Source organism: Pelophylax lessonae (assembly GCF_965119305.1).
Source record: "Pelophylax lessonae genome assembly, chromosome: 6".
Lineage (NCBI taxonomy): Eukaryota > Metazoa > Chordata > Amphibia > Anura > Ranidae > Pelophylax > Pelophylax lessonae.
The window spans coordinates 236,534,464-236,555,512 of NC_138773.1; the positions used below are offsets into that span (position 1 = coordinate 236,534,464).

Sequence of the window (21,049 nt, forward strand, 5' to 3'; positions counted from 1 at the left end):
GGGGTGCTATTGCAAATCACGGGCAACGCACAGGCGTCCCGCAATTTGCAATGATTTCTGGATCGCAGGCGGAATCGCGGCGATTCTGCCCGCGATCCATACGCTGACATGTGAATGCAGCCTAATGCAGGGGCTTTCCTTTAGATTTTTATTTTTTAATCCAGACAGGGTTGCATTAAAATCAACAGAGCAGAATAAGGTAAGGATCTGCAATAGACGATATAAAATCTTTGCAATTGCTTTGTGTTTAGTTGACCTGGAGAATTTTTCTTTTCAGTAAGCTGGCATTTCACTTTATATTGTTTCTTTCAGAAAATGCTATGTTCTCTTTATAAGTTCATAGAACACTTTATAGTTTATAAGGTATAATTTTAGTATTCAAATTCCCAGTAAAATGTTTACTACATTGACTATATTATCTTAAGACATTTCAATTGTGTATTGTTTTTTTTCCCCCTGTAGAAACTAAATATACAGGACATGCTCTTACTTTGCTTAAAGAATGTGAACTTCAAGAATTTGACGGGTATGTTAATTCAATGCATAGCTGCTTAATAGAAGTATATTTTAGCTGCTTACATAGCGGATTTAGCCAAACATAAATGACACATAGATTTATGTTTACCATAGAAGGAAGTACCTTAATAAAGTGTATCTATCATAAACTTGGGCAATTCAAATAAAACATATGATGAAAAAATGCATAATCAGAGGTTACTTTTTTGTGTCTACTTCAGAACTGAGGCCACGTTTACTAGCAAAGTTTTACGACTGGGTCTACCCTTTTTCTGCCTCACACACATTCCTTTCGGCCATTAGGACAGGCCATCACAGTGATATGAGGATTACCTCTACACTGAAATACATTTCCAACAGGTAGAGGAATGATATCTTCTGGCTGCCTCCTATTAATCTGTCTAGCCAATCTAGAGGTAGATTTATTAGGGAAGAAACTTGGTGACATATGGAAGGCCTAGGGAGCCCATGCTCGGGAAAAACTGGGGATCCCGTTTTTGTATATTTATCCTCCCAATGTTTTTTTTTTTTTTCATAGTCTGTTATATTTGTACTGTATATTTGTTTATTGTAGTAAAAAACATTACTTTCTCTATCATCCATTGACAGACACAGCCTCATCTTCATTAGCTGAATGGGTTATGCTGCCCCCTGCAGGAGTAGTCTAGGTAGGAAAAAATGTACACGCACATGGGGCTGTCCTCACATGCATAACCTACACACACACACTCAGCTCAGCAAACCAGTTTGTTTCTGCCTAGAGAAGGAGTAGGACCTAGGTTTCCTGCTGGGACTCAAGTCTCAGTTTTTTTATTCTTTTCAGAATATTTTATTTTATTTCTTATTACTCACTTTGCTAGTTAGTGTTCAGGGAGATTCTCCTGGTGATCTACAAGCAATGATGGCTGGGGCTTCACACTGGATAATCTAGATCCTTATGGTCCCCCCAGCCTGGCCTACGAGCATGGGCAGGCAGATGCCTCGATGGGACACAGCGATCTGGAACGTCGCAGCGTACCCCTTGGCTGGCAGCAACCTCACTTTGGGTGGGCGGGGGTCTGCCCGGAGCGTAGCCCACCCAGTCCATGGTATGGTGCGTAAATGTGACCCCCTTGCCCCTTGTGGCCTTGGGGGGTGTGGGCCCTCTCCCGGGGATAATAGGACCTGTACCTCCTAAAAGATCCCCCTGGCCTGTCAGGTACCCAGCCCTTGTGCTCTTTCTCCCTCTCCTGTCCAGGAGAGACTATGTAACTGGGGCGCCTGGCATCCTGAGGGGGTAGCAATAGTACCTTGTCTCTTGCTGGGTATGGTTGTAGATCCTTGAGGCCTTCATTATGGGGATCCCTGGCCGCAGGGCTCGCCGTGGGTGCCGCCATCTTAAGTGTGGGCAATGTGCAGGTTTTCCCTATTGATTTGAATGAGGCAGCCATTTTCCCTGAGCTTCCTAATAAAGTGTATTGGCAACCATTTTTGTGTAGTATTACTGCACTGGCAGAGTGATTTTTTTACATCCAGGCTGAGATCACTTCCTGTTGCAGACCGAGATTACTTCCGGTGTCTCTTCTCCATGCTGCAGAGGCCATTCGAGGGGAATCTCCCTGAAAGTGGTACAGTACTGGGGTCTTTGCGGGCATATCCCTACACTCTGCTGTTAGTGTATATTAAAGAGGGACTCTGCAAATCACCGCGATCTACGGTGGGAACTGCGATTGGGGCTTCTTAAAGTGACAGAACTCAGTTTTTTTTGTACTTTAATTATGGAGTCCTAGGCTGTGATTTCACCCTCAGACCCACTCTGTAAGACTCCCGGACAGTCCGGATCGCAGTCGCTGGCCATGATTTCAGCAGCTCTGAGAAGACCTGACAAAGGTTACTAGCCAGAAATGGCTGCTGCCTTCTCCATCAATGGTGAAATCCTCTGATTCGAGTCTGCTGTGGTCGCCACGGACGCCCCCCCTACCTGAAGGGTCGCTATCCTCACAGTCAGATGGTGGAGAGGACCGGTCTTCTTCAGCTGCAGCGTGGGAACGTGCTTTAGTGGAAGCGCTGATTGTCTCAGTGAGGGGAACTTTAAAAATGACTGATGAGCCCACTCCGGCAGGGACGCGGGTGGCCTTTGGCTCCTGCAAGACCCAAAAGCCTGGCAAGGTTTTCCCCTGTCCTGAGACTTTTCATGATATTGTGAATGACCAATGGCGGTGCGTTAAGCACTTGCTAGTGGTGCCAAAACGCCGGTATCCTTTTGCAGATACAGTCTCCAACTGTTGGATGGTGCCACCAAAGGTGGATCACCCTGTTTCCAGGTTGAACAAATCTACTATTGTGCCCGTGGAAGATTCCCCAAATTTCACAGATCCGGTGGACAGGCGGGTGGAATCCCTTTCCCGCAAGTTCTATTCTAAAACCAGTTTTTGTGTTTGGTTACAGAATGGATTAAGGTTCTGAAAGGAAACTTGGACCCTGATGTGGTTCCCCAGAACTGATGGAACTTTTTGATCAGATGGCCCAGGCCCTGGTGTTCCTGTGTGATGCGTCCCTGGATGTGGCTCCCCTGGTGGCCAGAGTTTTGGCTGTGGGGATTGCCCTGCGGCGCATGGTTTGGCTGAAGAGCTGGTTGGCTGAACAAGCCTCCAAGAAAGCCCTGACCAATCTCCCTCTTCTGGGAGAGCATTTGTTTGGTGACTTACTGGATGAGTTGATCAAGGGTCTGACTGGCGGGAAGAGTACGCTTGTCCTTAATCCTCCAAAGGTAAAACACCTCGTGCTAAGTGGGGTCCTTCCTTTACTGATCATAGACTTTTTTTTCATGCCCCCGGGGTGCAAGAAAAGGGTAAGCCGTTCAGAGCTTCTGGAGGGGCTGAGAAGCACTATGGCAAGTCCAAGACCAGCCAGTCCGGGTGCTGCGGACAAGTGCTCTTCAGCATGAAGGGGTGCCCTCAACAGTTTCCGGAGTGGAGGGACGTCTGCGCTTCTTTCAGGAACCCTGGACTTCCTTCGTTCAAGACAAATGGGTTCGCAAACTGATTTGTTTCTGGGTACAAAATCAAATTTTGGTCCCGGCCAGGGGAACAGGTTTTTTCAGTCGAATCTTCACCAGTCTCCAGAGTGTTTTAAAGATCTTGGGGAATCTGTGCAGGACCTCCTGTTTCAAGGAGTGATCGTGTCGGTTTCTCCGCAGGAACGCTCTCAAGGTTTCTATTCAAACCTGTTCACGGTGCCCAGAAAGGAGGGCAAGGTGCATCTAATCCTGGATCTCAAGGCTCTGAACCGCTTTGTGTGGGTGCAGTAGTTTTGAATGGTGTCCATTCGGTCGGTGGTGGCAGCCTTGAATCAGGGGGATTTCTTGGCCTCCATCAATATTAAGGATACGTATCTCCACGCCCCCATATTCGAGGGACATCAGTGATTCCTCCGCTTTGTGGTGGCAGAGGAGCACTTTCAATTTGTGGCGTTACCCTTTGGTCTCGCCTCCGCTCCCAGAGTTTTTACCAAGGTCCTGGCACCTGAGCTGGCCTTGTTACGTCAGAGAGGAATCTCTATTTTGGGATATCTGGATGATCTCCTGTTGCGAGCAGACTCTCATTCGGATCTGTTGGAGAACATCTCTATTACAGTTCAGACCCTTCAAGAATTTGGGTGGATGATCAATTTCAAGAAATCTGCTCTGACGCCATCTGTACGGGTCACCTATCTGGGGCTGTCTGGACTCCGCTCTAGCGAGGGTCTTTCTCCCCTTGGAAAAGCTTCAGAAGTTGCAAAGGGCGATCAGGTTGCTGATGGAAATTGGTCAGTCCTCCCTACGGGCCTGCATGAGTGCCCTGGGTCTGATGGTGTCGACCTTCAAAGCGGTCCCGTTTGCTCAGTCTCATTCCAGGCCTCTGCAGAAAGAGATTCTGGCAAAATGGAACAGGGACCCTCGGTCATTGGACCAGAAGATTTGTTTGAGCCATCTCACAAAGTCAACCCTATCCTGGTGGATACAGTCTCCTGATTTGTGTCAGGGCAAGTCCTTCCTGCCGCTGTTCTGGACGGTAGTCACCACGGATGCCAGCCTGTCTGGCTGGGGTGAAGTGCTGGGGAAGCTCTGTGCCCAGTGGACTTGAGGGACAGAAGAGTCCTCCTTGCCGATCAATATTCTGGAGCTGAGGGAGATCAAGTTTTGCTTGTTCCATTGGACAAGTCAGTTACGCAGTTCTCCGGTTCGGATACAGTCGGACAATGCCACGGCAGTGGCTTACATCAATCATCAAGGGGGCACCAAGAGTGTCCTGGTGGCCAAGGAGGTGGCCGAAATTCTGGTTTGGGCGGAAGCCAGTGTTCCGGCTCTTTCCGCAGTCCACATTCTGGGTGTGGAGAATTGGCAAGCGGATTACTTGAGTCATCAGGTATTGGATGTGGTTTGTGACCAGGTCTCAGGATCCTCTGGCCAACGCCACATAGGGTCTGGTGGCTCCTTGGTGCCAGTATCGCCTGATTTATGCCTTCCCTCTGCTCATCCTCTTGCCGAGGTTTCTTTGCCGGGTGGTGGTGGAAGGCATTCCTGTCATTCTGGTGGCACCAGACTGGCCTCGGCAGTCTTGGTACGCAGACCTGGTAAGAATGGTCATGGATCCTCCATGACGACTTCCTCTATGGGAAGATCTGCTGTGTCAGGGACCGATCTTCTATCCTGCTTTACGGTTGCTGGCTTTAATAGCTTGGCTGTTGAAAGCAAGGTATTGAGGGATAGAGGTCTTTCTGACTCAGTGATTCCTACCCTTTTGAAGGCCAGGAAGTCGACATCTAGGAAGATCTATCATCATACGTGGAAATTGTACATTTCATGGTGTGAATCGCTGCAGCTGCACCCTCGGTTGTTTTCTATAGCTAGGGTTTTGTCCTTTTTGCAAAAAGGGGTTGAGCAGCACTTGGCGTTGGGCACTATCAAAGGTCAGTTGTCAGCCTTGGCCATTTACTTCTAACGTCCGTTAGCTACTAATAGCTTGATTCCCACTTTTATTCAAGGGGTGCGTCATCTGGCTCCTCTGAGGAGAACCTTGTTGCCTCCATGGGATCTCAATCTGGTTTTGTCTGTTCTTCAAAAGCCTCCTTTTGAGAATATTAGGGAGATTTCTCTGCCTTCCTTGTCGCAGAAGGTTGCCTTTCTAGTGGCTATTACTTATGCTCGCAGAGTATCTGAGTTGGTGGTGCTGTCCTGTCGTTCGTCTTATTTGGTGGTCCACAGGGATAAAGTTGTCCTACGAACCTAATCCATCTTTTCTTCCTAAGGTGGTGTCGGATTTTCATCTTAATGAAGACATTGTGTTGCCTTCCTTATGTTCTAAGCCTAAGCATCCCAAGGAAATTGATTTGCAGTCTTTGGATGTGGTTCAGACAATAAGAGTTTATCTGACGGTTACTGAGTCCTTTAGAAAATCTGACTCTCTCTTTGTCCTTATGGACGGTCCTCACAAAGGTTTGGCTGTGTCTGCTGCGACCATATGCAGATGTATCAGGCAGATGATTGTTCAGGCTTATTCGACCAAGGGTCAGGTTCCTCCTTTCCCTGTGAAGGTGCGGTCTACTAGAGCAGTGTTTCTAAACTCCGGTCCTTAGGGCACACTAACAGGCCAAATTTTAAGTATTACCTTGGGGAGACGCAGACTAGAATACTGCAATCACTGAGCAGCAAATGATATCACCTGTGATGTATTTCAGTTTTCTTGCAAACCTGGCCTATTAGTGTGCCATGAGGACCGGAGTTGAGAAACACTGTTCTAAAGCACTGAGTGCCTCTTGGGCTTTTCGCCATCAGGCCTCTGTTTTACAAGTTTGTAAGGGAGCGACTTGGTCGTCTGTGCACACCTTTACCAAATTCTACAAGGTGGATTTGTTGCCATCTTTGGATGCCTCTTTTGGCTGCAAGATTTTGCAGGCTGCTGTTTCGTAAGAGAATGTTTTTTTTGTTTCTCTTAGGGGTCTTTTATTGGGTGAGCTCTTGTTGTTTGGTTGAGATTCATGTTACCCAGTTGGCTAAGTTTAGCCTTTGGAGTTTACGTTACTTCTGGTTGCATTCTTCCCACCCCTCATGCCTACACTGCTTTGGCACGTCCCATTCAGCTGATGAAGATGAGTCTGTCAATGGATGATAGAGAAAATACGATTTTTGTAAGATCTTACCATAAAATCTTTTTCTCTGAAGTCCATTAACAGACGCAGCACCCGCCCCTTTTGATTTTGGGATTGATTTTTCTTCACTGCTTACAACTAAACTGGTTTGCTGAGCTGAGTGTGTGGGTTATGCCTGTGGGGACAGCCCCCCGGGGCGTGTACCTGTAAATTTTTTCCTGCCTAGACTACTCTTGTAGGGGACAGCATAACCCATTCAGCTGATGGAGATGAGGCTGTGTCTGTCAATGGACTTAAGAGAAAAAGATTTCACGGTAAGATCTTACAAAAATCATATTTTTATGCATTTCTTATACACATTACAACTAGTAGTTGATCACAACTCCCTGTGGTTCCATACTGTGTTATGTCACAGTGGGAGGATAGCATCCATATTAAAGAGATTCTCTGTCACCCTGACCTTGTAGGCCAAAGTGACAGTGTCCTCGGAAAGGGACCCTCCCACTACCTCTCTGCTCCTTCTGTTCCTTCCTCACAGATGATGTAGGTAACTGGTAATGTCACTCCTTCGGTCATGTGACAGTGCTTGTGTTTAGTGATTAACTGCTGACCCAATCACTGTCATAGAGGAACAGGTCACGTGCACCTGCAGGCAGGAAATGCTAGTGAAGGTGTGCAGGCAAGGTGAGTATAAAGGGGTTAGGGGGTGTGCTTTGCAGAGACCCTGTCAATTTACTTTGCATGGGCAAGGTAACAGTGTATCTTTTAATAGCAAAGTGGTCGTGCAATGGATTGTCATTATTGTCCACAAATGTTGGCCCTTGAGAAAAGATGCTGTACACTTTAGCGCAAGAACTTCTTATCCATAAAATCAAAATCCAAACATCGTATAGCAACTGCAAGTGCAAATATCCCATCAACGTAATGTCAGTTATTGATCAGTGGCTGGGTTTTACAGATACAGTATCAAGGCTCCAGTCAGTAAAGCAGTCACCATGGGCATGTACAGTTGCATCACTTTCTATGCATCCTAGATTTAGTGGAGCTTGGCTTTAGTGTACGTTGTGGTAGTCCATAATACAGACTCAACTTTCCATGTACTAGGCTTTAGAAGCAATACTTGAGTCTGGTATCTGTGCTCTAGTAGGGTGGTATTATATTTTATGTAATAAAGCTCTTGTTTACTAAAAAGCCAGTAAGAGGTCATTACCCATTATGCTAGTTTCCAATGTATTCCAATGATACACTTCTCCAATCTATATTAGCTAAACCCATTCTACAGCCATTTCAAATAGAAAGTGCACACAGAATTTGGCATTCAAGTTTTAGTTACACTGTGAAAACAAAAGGTAAAGGACAAGCGCAACCTCCATAGTGTAGTAAACAATATTTATTAATAAATAAAAACACTCAACTGCCTCTGGAGCCAAGAGCTGCTATAGAATTCCCCTGCTTCGGCCGTGAGCAGAGGGAGGTTCTTCTGCAGGAAGACAACCCGACCAGGGATGGAAGCCAGAGCCTGGATAGAGAGGATGCCTGACACCGCTGGGAGTGTGCTGGGAGATAGGGACGTGTTTCAAAGCATGTCACTTCTTCAGTTATAGTTACACACAGGTGGTCTTGAATTAGGATCAGGCTACAAGAGATCCTGATAAAGTACTTGGTTGTAATATAGTCACACTTTTCATGCTGCAGCTGGAGGACTTGTAAACCAAATGCAGAATGCAATAATGAGGTGAAAATTAATCTGTAATGACCCCAGTGGACCACGTCAAAGCCCCCAACAGAGATGAGGTCTGCTGCTGATTTAGCTGTTATGCATGTATATAGAACTAAAGCATCAGTTTTGCTGCTTCTATCTGTATTGTGGGTTCAAGGTTCATGTATATAATGTAATTATGTTTTCTGTAAATGCCAAGTGTTAATACTGTAAGACCGAAAAATTAAGCTCCTAATAAAATTGAGGGTTCCCTAAAGCAAAAACAGTTAACTCAGAAATGTGTGAACATATGTTTACAAGTAATTTTATTATAATTATGCTCCTTATTAGACCCCAAGATTGTCATTGTTTTCTTTTGTGCCGCCTTTGCAAAAGCATTCTTTGTCCTCTCAGCTAAAATAATGTCCTTTTCATTATTCTGTATTTACATATTGCTGACTATGTTTGCATGGCTTAACAATCTATGTACAAATAGGCAAAAATATATTAAGTGAATCCAAATAAAGAATTAATGTGTGCACAATAACTGTTCCTTTTTCAGAGCTGGGACTGTTTTGAACTAGAACTTTGTATGTACCCTACAGTATTTTATACCATTTGAGTGTGTGATTTTCTGTGGAATAATGTGAGTCTAGTTTTTAGCATTGCGTTGCACAAAGAAATAAATATGTACCTTTATTAGCTCCCATTTATTTATTTTTTTTCTCAAATGCGTACCTTTGTTTTGCATGGTAAAATTTTTTACTGATTACATATAAATGTAGTTTGTGTCATGCTTCACTCTAAAATTCTGTTTTTATTGGTACTTTATATAATAGTGAAATGACAAAAATGGACATTTGAAATGAGAAGTCGGGGGGGGGGGGGGTTATTTTTAGGAGTGAGAAAATGACAGGAAAGTATTAGTGAAAATGGAATATAAAAACAATGTATTAATGGGAGATTAAAAAGTGAAGGAGGAGAGAAAAAAAAAAAAATATATATATATATATATATATATATATATATATATATATATATATATATATATATACATACACCCTTTTATCAGATATTTCTAGCTGAAAAATCCAGAGGGGCTGTCAAAGTATTAACGTTCTGTAATGTTTCCAGTGGGACCATATGTGCCTATAGTCTTCTTGTGTTCCACTGGAGATAGCTCTGGCTTCTTACATTTGGACTAGAATGTCCACAGGAACACTGCACAGGAATTATGGCTTTAGCAGTATTTAAACTGTGTAATATCAGGAGTTTTTCCAGTTGTGAACAGATATAAGAAGATGAGTCGCACTCCCTAGTTAGCTGTTTTTGATACTTTAGTCCAGGGTTTCCCAAACTACGGTCCTCCAGTTGTTCAGGAACTACAATTCCCATCATGCTGAGTCATGTATGTGAATATCAGAGGTTTACAATGCCTCATGGGATGTGTAGTTCTGCAACAGCTGCAGGGCCATAGTTTGGGAATCCCTGCTTTAGTCTGTCAACGATAAAGTGGCTTTATACCTATAGTCTCCACTTGAAAAAAAGCACACTCTTTAAATGCGTTTCACCCCAATAGAATTGCTCACTAGTTTGTAATAGTTGGCAAATATGTTGTGGCAACAATATTTTAAATAATGGGTCATCGATTTTTATATGTTTGTTGGATTTAAAATGTTATACAGTATTTTTCTGCAGCTCAGTTCCCAGCTTTAGAATCATCCTGCAGCCATTAAAAGGACAGTTCATGTTTGTTGACAGATTTTTTCTATATTGTACATCACAAAGAATGCCAAAGGAGTAGTAAGGCATTGCAACAGGAGGCTTTTTCAATTGATTTTGTGGCAAGAGTCTTGAGATATAAGAAGCAACTGAGCTAACTGGGTTTACTAACCCATAAGAAGTAACTGAGCTAACTGGGTTGACTAACCCATAAGAAGCAACTGAGCTAACTGGGTTGACTAACTAACCCATTAACTTAAAGGAAACTTCATGCTTGATATCAGTGACTGTAAAACAGTATGGATGATGTAAAAAAAAAAAAAAAAAAAAAAAACAGGGTACTGTAGTGATAGTTCCAACAGGATACTTTACATAAGCAAATAGGATTGTTTCATACTGTTCCACGAGTAGTCTCTTTACTGATAGTTTGTATCACTGTGAGAGGGTTAATTTTGCTTTAGACTAGGATTAGTTATCGGGACTTAGGTTCAGAATAAGGGTTATGTTTAGAATTTATGTTCAGATTATGGGTTTATTAAAGCGCTGTTAAACCCAAAAGAAAACATTTATTTACAGCAATAGTTTTTTTTTTTTTTTTTATCTTTTGGAATAAGGTTTTACATGAATAAACAAAAGCCTATCATTGTAAGCACCCCTGTCAACTGTTTTTTATTTTCCAAATCCTTAAAAAAATTGCAGGAGAGCTTGTTCTGTTGAAAAACAGACCTACTGGATAGATTAACAGAAACAAACAGAACAAAGAAAGCCTAAACAAGAAAACTAGCCACCACATTAAAAGAAGTACAACCAACGCTCCATTGACAGTAGTTGTCCTTTGGATCACAGGGGTGCAATTCATTCTGCACTCATGTGATCTGTTTTCAGTTGACAGACGGCTGAAGCCCGCTGTCAGCTGACATCACAGAGCCGGTCCAGGGCAGGAAAGATCATGACCATATGATCAGGATCCACCCAGGACCTGGGACCAGTGCTTGGCTCAGTGAGCCACTGAGAGCCTGAGCCAGCCACCCTAACCCCTCCACAGCCCAGCACTCCAGTGAACACGGGGGGAGGCAGAGAGCGGTGACTGATTGTCACCAGCTCTCTGGTCAGGGAGCATTGAGAACTGAGTGATCAGTGGTTTGTGATCATTTGGGTCTCCACCTTAGAGCTGACAGGGGGACAGATGCAGCATTGGACCAATGCTGCATCCACCTAGATAAATATGATTCTAAAAAAACAAGCGACCTGTCATTCTCCTCGCTGTAAAGACACTGATCACATGGATCTACTATGTAGATCCGTTGATCAGTGTCCTTACAGCTCAAGCCACAGCCAATCACAGTAGAAAGCACGCCCCTAGGGACACACACAGCCCCTCCCTCCCAAATAAAGTTAACCCCTTCACTACCAGTGTATTTTTACAGTAACAGTGCATATATATAGCACTGATTACTGTAGAAATGTCACTGGTAACCCCAAAAGTGTCAAAAATGTCAGTCAAGGGTCCGATCTGTCCGCCGCAATGTCGCAGTACCGCAAAAAAAATCGCAGATCGCCGCCATTACGCGTTAAAAAAAAAACAACAAAAATGACAAAAATCTTTCCCTTTGTTAGTAAACGCGATAACTTTTGCGCAAACCTATCAAAATACGCTTTTTGCGATTTTTTTTTTTTTACCAAACATAGGTAGCATAAAACAAATTGGCCGAAAATGTTAAAAAATTTTGATTTTTACATTTTTTTGGGGGGGAATTTCATATAAAAAAATGTGAAAAATATTGCTATTTTTGCAAAATTGACGCTCTTTTTTTGTTTATAGCGCGTGATCAAAAAATCGCACAGGTGATCAAATACCACCAAAAGAAAGCTCTGTTTGTGGGAAAAAAAGGACGCCAAATTCGTTTAGGTACAGCGTCACACGACCGCGCAATTGTCCGTTAAAGTCACGCAGTGCCGAATCGCAAAATACCCCCTGGTCGGAATGGGGGTAAAATCTTCCAGGGCTTAAGTGGTTAATGTTTACTGTGTTGGCTGAATGCTATAAATTCATTACATTTCAGAGAAGGTCTTCAATCACAGGCAGATTATTAGGTGCAAACTATGTACTCGCTGCATGTTCTGCTCCCTTTACAGGATTTCTAACTAAAATTAATATAATATGCACCTAACTTATGGCGTTTGTATGCTACATGTCAGGTTACTCTCAACTGTAATAGAGAAAAACACATTTTCAGTTTGATTTTTACATTTTTGCATCATTTGACGGAAAAGAGAAAACTAAGCCAACACCGTAATTGCCAGAACTGAGCCTTTACTCCTTTTTTGTACAACCCCAATTCCAAAAAAGTTGGGATGCTGGGTAAAATCTACATAAAAACAGAATGCAATGATTTGCAAATCTCATAAACCCATATTTTATTCACAATAGAAAATAGAAAACATAACAAATATTTAAACATACCAGGATATGCTATACAGGTGGGGCACTCAAGGAAAAAGTGAGTACCCATGGTTTTTGTTACATGTTTGTGAAGGTCACTTTGATGTAAACCGAGAAAATGAAAATTCTCTGCTGATGGTTTGTGAACAGTTATTAGATTTACCTGGCATTTTAGTCAACTTTTAAAAGATGATCTAAAGGACCATGTGCCAGTTCATTAAATGCAGAATACCCAGAAGCCTCCTTTATTCCCTATGTAGGAAGCACAAGCTCCTGGGTGATTTCAGTCACCTTGCATGATCCATTGGAGATTCCATTCCGACGTTTTAGAGGGTTATGGAGCATGACATCATTGACCTATTAGGAAGTTCCTGTCGTTTTTAGAGGCTCTTCTAATATAAAATGCATAGTGCTTTCTTATTGGAGCTGCAACATTATACAGCAAATGCTTCCAGAGAGAAACTGGTCCAATTTGCTGAAAGTTCTGACCTAGATAAACAAATTTTCTCCTCTGTAGTTGTGAGTTACATCAACAGCAATCTTTAAAATAGAGCAAATGTTATAAAAAATATATAAAAAAAACAAAAAGCAAAAATAAAAAAAACAGAACAGAAGAAGTCATTACAGTGGAAAACACACAGTAAACATTTTATCAACATCTTAATTTCTACATTATCATGTCAAAGTGAAAAATCAATTACTCATTTCAGAGTTCCGGATAAGCTGATTGAAAAGATTGTCGGTCGATGTAAACCATAAGTAGAATGGTTTGCTAACGAGAAAGTAATTTTACTGACAGCCGGTGATTTACTCAGTTTGAAAGACATGATTTTTGGGGCTTTTCGCAGGTACACCAGTAATTGACTTGATCTTGAGCTGATTCTGTGTTTTTTTTCTTTTTTTAAGAAGCTTTGGTTTTTAAAAAAAATAGATTTTTTGTTGTTTAATGCTAACATTTTATTGTTATTCATTGAAAATTATGCATGCATAATTTGTTTTCCAGTTGTTTTTTATTGTTGATAAATATAAAGTAAAAATGTTATTTGAGAGAAGTTCTAGCTGTTCTCTTCTCTATCCAAAACTACAAAAAGGGTTCCACTTTTAACTACTAACCTGTAGTCTAAACCTAAAAATGTACACTTACCCTATCCTAACACATGCCCTAATGTTTTGAAGTTTTACTATTACCTTGCACCAAGATTGTCCTGCCTAAAAGTGATTTGCGATATGTATGGAAATGTTCAGGTCCTACTGTTAAAAAGTTTTTATACTCTTCTAAACTTATCTACCGTATGTATTCTTTGAGTTTGTATATTCTTCCTATGTTTCTGTGATTCCACACAGAACCCTAGGGAAAACGACACATTCTGCAAAACAATTGGAATATGATGAATTGTTTTCTTATGTACTACAACCCCGATTTCAAAAAAGTTGGTTGTGTAAAATCTACATAAAAACAGAATGCAATGATTTGCAAATCTCATAAACCCATAAACACCTCACAATAGAAAACAGAAAACATATCAAATGTTTAAACTGAAAAAAATTTACATTTTTAATAAAAAAAATAAGGTTAATTTAAAATTGATCTATTGTGATTGCATTCATCATGTGGGACTACAAGTAACAGCCAGTAAGTATATGATTCATCATTGGGCTGTATCATCATTGTAGGTTTTGTTGTTTTCTTTTTCTGTGCAGTGGAACCTAATTGGTACCCCGCATGTTTCTCTCAGCTGCGGGTGGGTTTGTTTAATTTTATGATCCACTAATACAGCACCGATGTGTTTGGTTATTTATTTATATCAGTTTTTATGAGTGCCTGTTTGACACTGATCTATTGGCTGCTTTTAGTGTGATACATGTATTCATTTTAAATGCATCTTTGATTTTTTTATTTTCCACTTTTGGTAACTTTTTTTTTTCTTGTTATGGATGGAGAACGTAAATTGAGGCTTAACCTCATTTGTTCCAATCTGAATAATGGCCAAAGGGATGGGTCTTCCCCTGTTAATGGCTCTCTTGCCACTAGCAACAGTAACAGTTTGCCACATTTCCAGGAATTTGAGGTCAATATGCGCAAAACTTTCTTTCAACTTCAGAATGCCATGGAATCAGAGTGTACCCAATGGTGGGATTTATCATTCCTAAAAAAGTATATAGAACTTAATATTACACCTAGGGGTCTGAGGATCAAGAAACAGTGCAGTTTCTTGGAACCAGACCTGAAAAAAGAATGAGATCTGGTTTCTGAGTTTTGTACTCTGAAAAGGATCAAATTGCTAATAACGCAGAGGGAACGCAAATTGCTCATCACGCTTAAAAAAGTTGAGAATAGTAATATTAAAAATCAAAGAATTTGATACTTCATTTTTTATTTAGAATTGATCCAGGGTTCTCAACAATAATAATAAGAGATTTGAGGATAATTTAATACAATCTAAAATAGGAAAATTAGGAAGGGACATAGAAGGTTATAAAACATGGTGGGTGTTCAATTGTAAACTCTCTGATAGAAAGGGGCTTCCGAACACTGTTCATGCCAATCCCAGACATCAGGATACATATCCATCATCACACAAATAGAATATGGATCAGCCGAATATTTACAATAGGGCAAATAGGAAAAAAAGTAATACATTTTTACGTGATTAGCTCTGCAAATAAAACATCTACCAGTACCAAGGGGACATATCAGCATACACCGCATAACAAACATATAACAGCAGGATATGCATCCCATAAGTCTCATACTCCTATACCTAACCTTATGCCAGATGCTTTGACCTTTAGGAATGCCAACATCGTTGATGACTTGGACTGCTCATCCCAGGTCAGCGAGGGGAGGGTTGTTACAGACAAGGATCATACATCTCCTAATAACTCGAATATGCTAACTTTGATCACTGTCCCCTTGCACAATAGATACAGTCCCTTAACCACGGATCTAGAGAGTTTTGCTAAAGAAGGGGCTCGGCCCAAAATATCAATGATACCTCATCCCAGTACTCACAATGACAACATTAACTCTGACCAAACTCAATCGCCCTTGAATAATAATTTTTTAGAGATTTCCCATAAATCATGTGAAAAAAATAAGAAAACTTGTAGAGGCAGATGGGGAGGAAGAAGTACCAAGATCAAAAAAAAAAGAAAGAAGAGACGGTTTGAGGTGGGAATTGGGTAGGACTAAAATGTATAACCTCTCCTCCCATACATTCACCCAGATGAATATCAGTTGTTATCCAAATGGCTCAGTTTTTCTCCCGCCACAGGACGAAATAAGTTTAATCTGTTCAATGATTTGAATAGATTTATTCGAAACTTGACGGTCAAAAGATTTTATACCAAGGACTGGGGTGAGGTACCTATTAGGGCAAACACAGCCCTGAGCCCAAGGGCTTGGACCCTGAGGCTGGTTGTGCTGCTGATGGGGACAATATTCTGTCTATTTTGATGGAATGATAATGGCAGCCCCATAGAATTTTTCTTTTTTCCCAATGTGGTACATACGGGTTTTTGACCAAAGTTCTCATTTTTTCCGGTGTCCTCAAAAGGACCTTATATAGAAACATACTATCAAGCTACCTATCATGATCTTCTAGCTCTCTGCAGCTCCAAAACTAGATATCATAATAATCTTTCTAGTTCAGAAAAGCTTGCTTTTAAAAATTTGCAGTCCAATGGAGACATTAATTAGACAGGCTGACAAAGGTGGAAGCCTGGTTTTACAAAACAGGGCGGATTACCTTATGGAATGCTATCGCTTGTTTTCCGATGGTAACACCTGTTATTATCTCCAACGATCTATTACCAGATTACCAGGTACAATTGGAGTCCCTAGTTGAAGAAGCATTTAGGGACGGGGTGCTGGACAAGAGAGATAAATCTTTCCTATTGCTATCTGTGTGCAGCTCCCGTAGTTCTATCATTTACCAAAAATTCAAAAATCTGTTGAGAACCCTCCAAGTAGACCATTGTGGCTGGATTGTCACAGCACATTGATTTCTTTTTGCAACTGATCGTGTCTCAGTTGCCTTCCTTTCATAGGGATTCCGGTCACATTATTAATATACTTAAATAATACCAATGGGAGGATAGTTATTTTTGGGCCTCATTCGATGTGTACTCTTTATATACTTCCATCCCACACATAGTGGGACTCACAGCCCTTCAACACTATCTTTTCAGCGGTCCCAAAATGAACCATAGACAAGCACAATTTTTGGTTGATGCTGCAAAATTTTGTTTGGAGCACAATTACTTTGTTTTTCAGGATAGGTTTTACCTCCAGACAAATGACACGGCAATGGGAAGCAATTTTGCTCCCTCATATGCCAATATCACTATGGGTTTTTAGGAATGCAACCACATATGGAATCATTACCCATTTGTCAGGCATATTGTTTTATTTGGTCGATATATTGATGACATTTTGTTAATTTGGGGTGGCAGCCAGGAGGATTTTTCAGCATTTCTTACACATTGCAATAACAACACACTAGGCCTCAAATTTACCCATGTGATTGATTCCGTTTTATTAGTATTTCTCGATCTGGAACTGTCACATGATGGTGATTCTATTTTCACCAAGAATCACTATAAACCCACAAGTGGAAACTCATACCTCCACTACTCCAGTTGCCATCGCCCCGTGTGGTGAAACACATCCCCTCGGGGCAGTTCCAACTATTGCGGAGGCATTGCACCAGGAGGGCGAACTATGACCAGCAGGGTGTGGAACTGATGAAGAAATTTCACCAAAAAGGGTATCCTGATTCTTTGGTTCAGGAGGCATTTGATAGGTTTCAGAATGCTTTGGTTGTTTCGGGAAAACGTTGAGTTTCCTCTCAACATGGTGTCAGGTTTATAACTAATTTCAATAGTGGCTACAGGTCCATCTCGAGAATTATAAAAAAAACATTGGCATATTCTCAAAATGGACCCAAAGTTAGGTTCCACTCTTTCATCTGCACCACAGATCACTTTCAGAAGGGAACATACAATAAAAAATATTATCGCACCCAGTAAGGTTCAAAACAAGTTTGGCAAGAGACCCATACAAATAGTACAGGGTGCTGTGCTTGGCCCAGGTACCATGTGGTAGCTGTGGGCCAATCAAAGCATTACAATTCTAAGCACAGCTGTTATGAATGAAACCCATTCATAACAGTTGTGTTTACATTGGAATCATGCAATCGCATAACAATCAAATGATCCCCCGGCCATACCAGGAGCTGCATCTGCTGTTTCCAATGGACACAGTAGACCCAGGAAGAGCGCACCAGTGCACATGTGCCAGGCGAAGTACAGGTACGTCATCCGGCCTGCACTTGGGGTGGGCAGAGAATGATTAAAAGAAGAGGGGATGCTACACCATGGTAAACATGGCCCTGTCTCAAATTTTTTTAGATGTTTTGCTGCCATCAATTTTAAAATTACCTATTTTTTCCTGTAAACATTACAACTATTTTCTATTGTGAATAAAATATGAGTTTATGAGATTTGCACATCATTGCATTCTGTTTTTATGTATGTCCCAACTTTTTAGGAATTGGGGTTGTATTTTATTTTCTGAATGCACAATATGTAGGATTTAACAGGTTCCACTGCTCCATGATTATATCCTTCCATTTCAAAAATGCCTTAGATAAAAACCTTCTGTGAGCTTTGGTAACTTATTTGTAATTGGTATGGTTGCCAAAAATGCCAAATACCCATAATCCAAAGGTACAGTATATGGTTCTAAGTATGTGAAAACGCCTCCAAATTCTTGAGTTCCTGTGGTTCTAGTGAATGATAGTGTAATTGCTACAGCTTACAAACCAATTTTGGAGTATTGTGCGCTTTGAACCTTGTTGCAACAGTTTCAGTAAGGCCCAACCCTGCTTGACTGTGCCGCTGTACAAAACAATGTCCATAAAGATATGGTTTGATGAGTTTGGTGTGACCTGCACAGAGCCCTGACCTAATCATATTAAACTCCTTCGGGATAAACTGGAATGATAATTGCAAACCAGGTTTTCTCATTCAGCATCAGAATCTGACCTCACAAATGTTCTTTTGGCAGAATGGACATAATACACACACTGCAAAATCTTGTGGAAAGCCTTCCAAGGAAATTGTAGACTGTTTTAGTTGGAAAGGAGGTGAGGGGGGAGGCAACTCCATATTAATGGCCGTGGTTTTAAAATTGGATGTCCAACAAGCTAATATAAGTGTGGTGGTCTACAAACTTTTGGCCATATAGTGTATTTAGGTTTGCTGTTTATGATTACTCTGACTGGTGTTTCCCTATAATATGGTATGTAAATAAAAACTCACTAAAGAAGCAATCAAGGAATATATTTTACTTGGGAATGGATTATAGTAATTATTTTCCTTGCATATTAATGATAATTAACACCCTTCTAAATGGTGTCTTTATTTATGTAAAATATTTCTAGCATCCTCGCTTCTTCATAATTTATAGAAATGCAGCAGAATATTATGAAGACAGATTGAGGAACAGGCTTTACATCACCAGAAAGTATGAAGGAATGAAAGAGTTATTAGAGTGAAATACTGGCACTACTTCTCCAAGTTTGGCACTTTTTAAACTGATCAGTTTTATTCTTGTTTCAAAGTGGCTGTGCGATACTGCTAATATTTTATATATGCAAATTAGCCAACATGTGTCCTTCATATTTCATTTTCTCTGCTTCTATTAATCCCAGCTGTAAACCACAAAGACTGCAGAGGAAATAAATATAACTGTATGCTCTTTTCTGCAGAATCGTTTGTGTTGGTGGCGATGGATCAGTAAGCGAAGTTGCTCACGGTCTTCTTCTCAGAGCCCAGATGGATGCTGGGAAAAACATAAATGCCAACTTCAGTCCGGTCAGAGCAACACTACCACTTGGAATAATACCAGCAGGTGAGTGTGAGAATCCCCATATTATATGCAAATAATATTGCATTTGCTCCTGATGCTTCCTTGAATTAATAGTGCACTATGTTTATATAAATATAATATGCTGTTCAAAGTTCTTAAACTATGCCCTGAGTTTATTGTTTTGGTTAGGTCACACTCAAGCTAACTGATCTAATATTCTCTCACTTTACCTAAAGCAACTTCAATTTGTACGTGATTGCCAGAAAGTGGGCAGGACTTTGGTGAATGCCTTTGTCTACCACATCATATAGTCCTGCGTGACTTTGAAACATTGCACCTTATATGATCATCTAAATAAACATTCCAACATTTTTTCAATAATCCATGGTGTGTTCGCAGTATGTACTTCGGTCTATGATCTTATGGATTTCTAGCTGGTAGTTGCCATAGATGTTGCAGATTACGTTTGGGCCTTACATTCTACCCCAAAGAGAGCACAGATTCAACAGAGAATATACACTATATTGTCAAAAGTATTGGGACCCCTGCCTTTATACGTACATGAACTTTAATGTCATCCCAGTCTTAGTCTGTAGGGTTCAATATTGAGTTGGCCCACCCTTTGCAACTATAACAAGCTTCAACTCTTCTGGGAAGGCTGTCCACAAGGTTTAGGAGTGTGTCTATGGGAATGTTTGACCATTCTTCCAGAAGTGCATTTGTGAGGTTAGGCACTGATGTTGGACAAGAAGACCTGGCTCAAAGTATCCGCTCTTTTTCATCCCAAAGGTGTTCTATTGGGTTAAGGTCAGGACTCTGCGCAGGCCAGTCAAGTTCCTCCACCCCAAACTCGCTCATCCATGTCTTTATGGACCTTGCTTTGTGCTCTGGTCCAAATCATGTGAACAGCCCCCCACTCCCTCGTCACAGAGTTTGATTGACCGCAGCACCTGCTATCGATCTGCCCTGTGGGGAGGGACAAAGCTGGGAGAGCTGTTGCTCTCATGCACAGCGCTGGATCGTGATGGACCTCAGTTAAGTATGGGGGGGGGGGGTGAGGGCTGGGAGGGATACCAGGCACAGAAGGATTTTTTGACCTTTTATGCATAGAATACATTAAGGTGAAAAACCTTAAAAAAAAAACTACTGTATATTAACTGGCTGTTTTCAGATGACAGGTGTGTCCACTTGTTTTTTATTTTTTTTGACCCTCACATTTTGTAACTGTCATAGATAGATATGTGAATATTGTGTATCTAAGTAAAATTATTACAGGAAATAAAATTATAACATTCCCTTTAATTCTTTAAAAAAGTGAAAAAAGCAAATATAACTGTTTTTTTTTCTGTGTGCAGTGAATTAATATAATCAGTATTTATCCCCTAGTGTAAATAAAGAATATGACATTATCTTGGCATTCTAATGCTCAAGTGGAAGCCACCCGTAGAGTCAGTTTGTTTTTTAGCTGCATTTTTCTTGGCGGTTGCTAATATATTGGTAATTCACACTAATGGGAATTATCCAGTGTATTAAGCAATCTCAAATAAATAGGCTGCGAGAGCTAGAATGTGTTTAGATGCCTTTAGAAGGCCAAATATATTTAATACTTATATTGTATTCTGAAAAAAGGATTATTGTAAGTGTAAGAATCTGTTATTATATAATCATAAATGCAACCATATAAAGC

General features: G+C 41.0%; 1 protein-coding gene across 1 annotated transcript in view; it reads left to right on the forward strand.

Annotated features, from left to right (window-relative positions):
• Nucleotides 1–21,049, forward strand: part of CERKL (CERK like autophagy regulator) — a 270,516-nt gene that overhangs the window by 184,182 nt on the left and 65,285 nt on the right. Inside the window, exons 4-5 of the mRNA XM_082262403.1 lie at nucleotides 463–526; nucleotides 19,262–19,404. Of these exons, the coding sequence (XP_082118529.1) occupies nucleotides 463–526; nucleotides 19,262–19,404 (207 nt within the window). The remainder of the gene's footprint in view (nucleotides 1–462; nucleotides 527–19,261; nucleotides 19,405–21,049) is intronic.